General features: G+C 33.1%; 1 protein-coding gene across 3 annotated transcripts; it reads right to left on the minus strand.

Moving 5' to 3' along the window:
- Positions 1 to 1660: 1660 nt before the first annotated feature.
- Positions 1661 to 5053, minus strand: LOC121266814 (E3 ubiquitin-protein ligase RMA1H1-like). 3 transcript variants are annotated; one of them, XM_041170642.1, is made up of 3 exons: positions 4889 to 5053; positions 4605 to 4746; positions 1661 to 2748 (listed from the first exon to the last, which is right to left on the minus strand). In XM_041170642.1, exons 2-3 carry the CDS (start codon positions 4706 to 4708, stop codon positions 1968 to 1970), a joined length of 885 nt encoding a protein of 294 aa, XP_041026576.1. In that variant the 5' UTR covers positions 4709 to 4746; positions 4889 to 5053; the 3' UTR covers positions 1661 to 1967. The 3 variants fall into 3 exon arrangements, with proteins under 3 accessions (XP_041026576.1, XP_041026578.1, XP_041026577.1); XM_041170644.1 differs by lacking the exon at positions 4605 to 4746 and adding an exon at positions 3134 to 3297 and having other exon boundaries at positions 4889 to 5047; XM_041170643.1 differs by lacking the exon at positions 4605 to 4746 and having other exon boundaries at positions 4889 to 5050.
- Positions 5054 to 7456: the final 2403 nt, after the last annotated feature.

Here is a 7456-nt window from a genome sequence, read left to right on the forward strand (position 1 = left end):
ATCATAATATTCAATATTACAGAGCTTAGCCTAACATGTTGTATTGGCCCGGCCGTCTGCATGTGTATGTATGTATATATATATATATATATATATATATGAAGCATGAAGTGTTTGCCGAACCTACAGCTTTGGACAGCTATGGCATGCACAAGGTTTAAAGATAATGGAAATTATCTGATAATTTCTCCTTGCTTGACGAGCCCATCTTTACTGTGAAAAAAATTGTATTGTTTGAGAGGACTGTTGTACTTATAAAGAAATTATATTAAAATAATTTTATAAATTAATGTAATTTTATACGATTGGTTAGATTTATTTAATAATAAAAATAATTTTATAATCTGACAAATTATATAAAATTGTGTAATTTAAGAGATTACTTTTATATAATCTATTTGAACCTAAAATATTTTTATTTTTTAAGGATAAAAAAGATGACGAAATTCTAGTTGAAAAGTTTAAGATATAACTCGAGCAAAGCATAATTTGGAATCGAGTTTGGCCACCAATCACGACAAATATTACAAAAATAATAAGAATTTTGAGCTTTCGAATACTTTAGGTGTTTCAGGAATGATCAGAAATTCAGAATTGTGTGTTTTTTTAATAGCAGTAGCTTTAGGGCTAGTTTGGGCAAGAGAGTATTATTATTTATTATTTTATTATTATTATTTATTATTTTATTTTTAATATTCATTATTATTTAATATTTTTTTATTATTTTTTTATTAGTTTTTCACTAGTATTTACAAAATATTTGAAACGACCACATTACCCAATGGAAGGTAATCTGCAACTACAAAGCTGGACTACCTGTTGCCATTGAAATTTTTTACTAGTGTTTGTGTTTTTTCCATTTGCATGCTAGGCTGAATTAAATTTTTTATAAATAGTATTGGGTTAAAATAGTAAAGTAAGTATTATGGAATCTACCTAAAATAAGTTTAAATATATTTATGTGAAATTAAAAAATATTGTAAGTCATACGTGTAAAGAGTTATTGAGATGAAAAAGGTCGTAAATTTTATATGTAAAGAGATTTTGAGTTAAGATGAGTTTAGTGATTTAAGAGTTAAATGTTTGAATATTAGACGCAGCTTAAAATTTCAATTCAGTTCAGTCCAAGTTTCAAACGGGGCCTTAGAGAGTTAGAATTGCGTTTGGATGTTAAAATGAGTTGAGTTGAGTTGTGAATATTAATATTTTGTGAGATAAGTTGAACTTTTTTTTTATGAAAAATTAAAAAATAGTAAATATAATCAATAATTGATTTGAAATAAGTTCAATAACCAAAAATTACTTAGGTTGTGTAGACGCACCATATATTTATAAGTTTTAAAATTTTAAATTTATCTAGCTCATCAAATTACGCTATATTTGCAGTGTGAAAAGGAAGCCCTTCCACGCCGAGAAGTTCACATCATTAATCAGAATCATGGCATCACAATTTCAAGGCGTGGCTCAGTTGGCTTTGAAATATCGTAGGAGTTACTTTGATGATAGGTCCGGTTAAAAAGCACAGGAAAAATGAAATAAATGCGTATCTAATGGTAGATAAAAGGGCAAGTGTTCAAATTAGATCAGTGAGAGTGTTTATTTACTCTTTGAATGTTCAAACAAAAGGTGGATGAAGATGGCAAGTTGCTTGAGGCAAATCTCATCACAATATCACTGTGATATATAATAGTATTTGTATCCATGCTCAAAAGCTCCAAGTCCGTACTCTTTACAATGTACACAAAACAGCAGGGGAGAGGAGGAAGGGTGGTTACAAATCTCATAACCACCCTTTTTTCATGCTTTTTTATGGCGAAAGACTCTCTGAAGACTGCAAAAGCTTTTGTGCAGTCTTCAGGTTAAATCTCAGTGCCCATGGATCTTGCAAATCATCGACTTTTGCATCCAAGAGTTCGAACCTCCCAGGATCGAAACTCTTTACCACTTAAAGCTGTAGTTAACTACATTCAGAAGACTATAAGGCAAAGAAGAAAGCAACAGAAAAGAAAAAATGAAATTCTGCTCAGTGACTTGTCTGCTTGCATCTCCTGCCTTCTCAACCTCGGGCTATTACCAGTCCCCATTACGTGATATGAGTTTGGATATGCATATAAGCTCGCTGGATTCCCAAACACCCTTGCATAAACCATTTCCCCGAACATGCCAACGGCCGGATGCTGGAAACCTGCTGAAGTACCTCCAAGATTAAGCCATGGAGATGTAGAATCCTCTCCATGGCTTCCATATGGATGAGGTTCATGGTCGTACTGTTGGTTCTGATAAGGATTACGGTACGGAAGCTGCTGAACAGTATTAGACATGGTAGATATCAGAGATCGAACGCTGCATGCCGCAGGCCTAGGAGGTATAATTATACCCCTATGTGGTGCCTTGACTTCATCTTCAGCCTCGGTAAGGGTTTGGCCCCGGCCATAGAGGGGGACCATGGTGGTGTGAGATATTTCAGCCTTGCAAACTGGACACTGTGGATGCTCATCAGGGGCAAGGCCTGCACTCTGGACGTGGAGCCATTTGTAGATGCAAGGCCAGCAGTAGAGGTGGCCGCAGAGGGTGACCACTGGTTCGTGTGCAAATTCTAAGCAGATGTTGCAGTCAAAGCAACCATTGGAACTTTCCGAGCCTGTTGCTACACCTTGGATAGATTTCCATTCCTGAGCAAAGTAATGCTCAAAGGCCATTGATTCTTTGTTGCTAGACCTTGTTTTGACCACCAATAACCCTTTGATTCTGTGACAGATAAAGAAGAGCAAAGAAAGCACTTTAGTGATGAATCCCCCCACAGATGTCCCAAAATCTAGAGTTGAGATCCAACAGAATAAAAAACATAACCAGTTGGACGGCTATTAAAGTAAGAATGGTGGCAATAATAAATATAAAGTATATACCCCACCATGGGACTTTATCTAGCTGGAACTTATAATCAAACAAATGGACCAAACAGATAAGGCCCCACCACGGGACTCTACTTTTGCCGAAGGCGCCAAGACCTCTTCTCTATTAAATCAAAATAAGACAAGAACTAGACAGGAACCCAATCTCTAATCAGATAAAGAAATAGTGATTAAAAAGATAATAAATTAGTAAAAAGGTATCCACAATCATCATATGATACATGTGAGTGGTTTCTTTTCTTTTTCTTTTGGAATCGATATTGCATTAAAGATGTCGTTTCCCATTTATCTTCTTCAAAACCAACTCCAAGTTGCAACTTATCTCCATTCTAGGCCCACTGGGAGTGTGATAACGAATGGTTGAGCCAACCAACACACCAATTATCTGTGCAATATGAGAAAATATAAGAGGAATGCTAGGCTGCCGGCAGCAGTGACAGCTGGCGTGCCGGCCAGACAAAACTCATATTTTTTATTTTCATATTTTTTTAACATCTTTAAACATTTTTAAAAAATAAAAAATATATCAATACACTAATAGTCACTTTCTTAATCAATAAATAAAAAAAATTAAAAAATAAATAAATACATGATCAAAATGAAAGAGCAAAAAATAAGAAGATAAAATAGCATTATTCAAAATATAAAGACCATTAAACTGCAGCCCCTTAAAGGTGTTGGCAAGTCTTTTGGATCAGATTTAGGTGAGACGCCGAAACCAACCATATCCGATCATTTCACTAAAAAGAAAAAATTGCAAAGCTTCCAAGCATAATCCAACAGCGCAACTAGAACATAATAAAACAACTACAGCCCTTCAAATGGTCAAGGAGCAGTCCGTGGCGTAGGAGAATATAACTAATCTTCTAGAAAATTGATAAATTCATTTATAACGTTTATCTTCTATAACATTGATAACTTCATTTATAAATTAAGGTCTAATTTATTTTTACAATTCATCTTAACTTATTTTATCTAATCATTATAACCTTTTCAAATTCACACATAAAATAAAATAAATAATTAATTTTTAAAAATTTTAAAATAAAAATAATATTAAAAAAATAAATTTTAACAATATTTTATTTAATTTTTAATTCTAATTTCAACGCATCTATAAAAACAAATTAGGCCTAAGTTTCAGCTAATGATGGATTTCGTTGCGGGATCTTTAATGATAGTTGAATTCTTCATTTAGCATTGATTGATGGTCAAAATCATCTGAATAGTACTCTGATCGGTGAGGAACCAAGCAAAGATGAGATGATCATTTCAACAGAAGTTCAGAGAACAAGCTTCCTTTGGGTCAGACGCAAAGGTCTCCCAAAGCTCAATAATTGTAACTCCCAAATACTAGAAAGAAATCGGGATGCTGACGGCAAAAAAAACCATAGAGCTCATAATTACACTCTAAACATCGGCAAGAAAAAACAAGAACATCAAGTCGCAGCCAATCTAAGCCCCATTAAAAACATTTGAAAAAGATGTGGCATGAAACAGAACAGTCAAAGAGAACCCAAAATCAGTGGAATTCAGACTACTATTCTAAGGGTGAACTCTGCAGTGAAACCAGAAGCACGTTGCGAAGAGAGATCGGAGAATCCCAAGGTCGAGTGCATGCCTTATTAATATTTTCTTTAAAAAAGTGTTAATGCCGTTAATCATTAGCCCAACAAATAAAATAGCCGTTACCTCTCCGTTTGGTTCTCGAGAAAATTAAAAAAAAAATAACGAAAAAGAGCGGAATCGCAGGAGTAATCTTTAAGAAAAAGGAGCCATTTCCTATAGCGTTTCATCCATTTTCTCCTGTTCTTGCCAGGAAACCGACCAAACCCTACAATGCAACGAAAATAGAATCCAACCCAAGGCTTAAAAAAAAACTCACGAGATCCATCCCTTCAAATGAAAGCACCATGCTAAAAGATTTAAAAAAAAAAGGGATAGGAAAAAAAATAGAAGAGTTGTAGCACACGTACCAAAAACCAGAAACAGATCAGGGATTCGGGGCCAGAGACACGCACGGTGCCTTGTTCGAATCTGACAGGGGGCTTCGGCGAAGCTGCAATGCGATAAGATGAGAGAGAGAGAGAGAGAGAAAGAGAGAGAAATTGGACGTTTCAATGGGAATGGTTGAGCGCGTCCCTCGTCCGGATTTTTATAGGAATCTCAACCTCAACACTCGCCTACTAGCTAAATTTTAATTTAATAAAAACTCTTTTTTTTTTCCTCTCTCTCTACTTTAGTAAACGGTTTTTTTTTTTAAGGCATGTCTAATCTTTATCTACTTTTTAAGAGCGCTGTTTATTTAACCGCTCAGCGGTTGGTGAATTTAATTATAGAATAAATATAGATAAAAATTATTATTGAGAGCATCTATTTTACATACATGATATGATATTATTTAGATCACATATTTTTTTAAGTGAGTATTGAGAATAATCAACTAGAAGCAGTCATGCAGTGAATGCAAAGTGTGCACTGCTACAATGACTTCTCTCTAACATTACTCTTAATTATATCATTGTAGAATTTTCTTAAAGTATTGAAATTAAGGTTGGATTGAATAAATACTTCAGATAAGATGAGATGAGATATTTTGAATAATAGTTAAATAAAATATTATTAGATATAATTTTTTAATATAATTTTTATTTGGGAATTTAAAAAAAAATTATGAATTATTTATTATATTTTTATATAAAAATTTGAAAAAATCGTAATAATGAAATAAAATAAGATAATGAGCTTTGTTTATCCAAACTCAACCTAAATTAAAAATGGAAAAATTATTGGGACTCCAATAGAACCACTATACAGAAGGTTCTAAATTAAAAAAAGAAATTTAGGATTAATAAATTAGAATAATGCTAGTATGCTTTCTCATTTTGTCATCTTATTTTGACCGTTTATATATTTATTTATTTTTTATTTTTTTTACGTACTGATTAAGAAAGTAATTATTAGTGTATTATTTTTTTTTTATTTTTTAAAAATGTATAAAGATATTAAAAAAATTGAAAAAAATAAAAAATATGAATTTTTCCTAGAAGGCATGCCCAGCCATCACTGTTGGGCGGCAGCCTAGCATCACTCAATAAATTAATCGGACATAATATTTGGCCCGGTGGAAATCACCCAACAAAGCAATTTACATGCATTTTTATAATGGAATTACATATTGATATTGAGATGTAATAGAGAAACAGATATTGGAGACGCTTGTCGATGGGGACTTTTATTTTCGCTTGTTTGGGGATCTTTAAATGAGGTTTTCTGGCAACAAAGAAATAGGGTTTGATGCTGGTGGGATTGGGAGATGCGAATAGGAAAAGTGGAGTTAAAAGAGTCTATCAATTAGAGTGTAAAGATGTGGTATTCACATGTAGCTTGAGCAAAGCATGGGCATCACACGCCTATCTAATAGAGGCATTGCTTGATCGAACTTGAAAATTGAAAGTTTGCAGCTTAATTAGTAGAGCATGCAGTGTGTCTTGTAGGCAGGCGGCCGAACGCAATAAATTGATAATACCAATCTAAAGAAAAAGTAACAAACATACTTATAAAAGGAGGAAGGAGAAGAGAGAAGGAGAGTGCACAAACCTGGATGGGTTTTACCTTTGGAAGATAAAAGTTGTGTAACTCCCTGCTGCTCTCTATAGTAAATAAAGACAATTATATTTTTTTTAGGGTAAGAGTCGGAATACTGCTACTGAGTTTGACTTAAAAATAAATTTTTTTTTTTGTATTCTAAAGTAAGCGCCAAGTACAAAGATGTCTTATAATAAATAGAGTCGTTTTGTATTAAAATATTAAAATTATAAATGAGTACGTTGAAGTATTTATTAAAAATTTTCAAAATTTGTGCCATAAAAAGTATAACTTAAAATCTATGTGCATAATCTAGGCCGTTGTCACGTCTTAAGTCTTGTCTTACAACTCTACCTTTATAAATATTCTGACATGGGGTGGTTTGAAAATATAAAAACAAACTAAAATGAATCGATAACTCAATAAGAAACTCATCATAACGTAAACATACTTAACATAAAGTTTTTATAAAATATTTCATGTTGAGAATTAAAATCATAATTGATTATACTGATACTTATGTTATGCATGACTTATTGATCTGAATTAACTAATTGATCTGATTTATTTGACTGACCAACATACTTAATCTTGTGTGCGAGGTTGTGCAACAGCCCCACGTCCCGCGACCGCAAAGGGAGCCACTGATAGTATTATGGCATATTATGATGGACCACGCTTGAATCTGTGGCTTGTACATCCACCTCGAAACTACATTAGTACCATGAATCTGAATGGTCATCTGGTTAAATGTTTCGATATTATCTTGCATTTGATCTTATGAAAGTTTATGTGAATTATGCAACATGAGATGCATAATATATACATAACTAATATGTGGAATGAAACATGATAAATGACGTGCTTGCAAATATCATGACATGCATGGTACATGAACACTGGCTTCCAAAGAATTGGTTTTAATAATAATATATATAACTAACTAGCGTATGCTA

Source organism: Juglans microcarpa x Juglans regia, chromosome 5S (assembly GCF_004785595.1).
Source record: "Juglans microcarpa x Juglans regia isolate MS1-56 chromosome 5S, Jm3101_v1.0, whole genome shotgun sequence".
NCBI lineage: Eukaryota > Viridiplantae > Streptophyta > Magnoliopsida > Fagales > Juglandaceae > Juglans > Juglans microcarpa x Juglans regia.

Coding starts and splice junctions, on each gene's coding strand:
- LOC121266814 (XM_041170642.1), bottom strand. CDS start 4,708: ATGAAACGCTATAGGAAATGGCTCCTTTTTCTTAAAGATTACTCCTGC. Junction 2,749..4,604: donor CTCGAGAACCAAACGGAGAG/GTAACGGCTATT, acceptor TATCTGTCACAG/AATCAAAGGGTTATTGGTGG.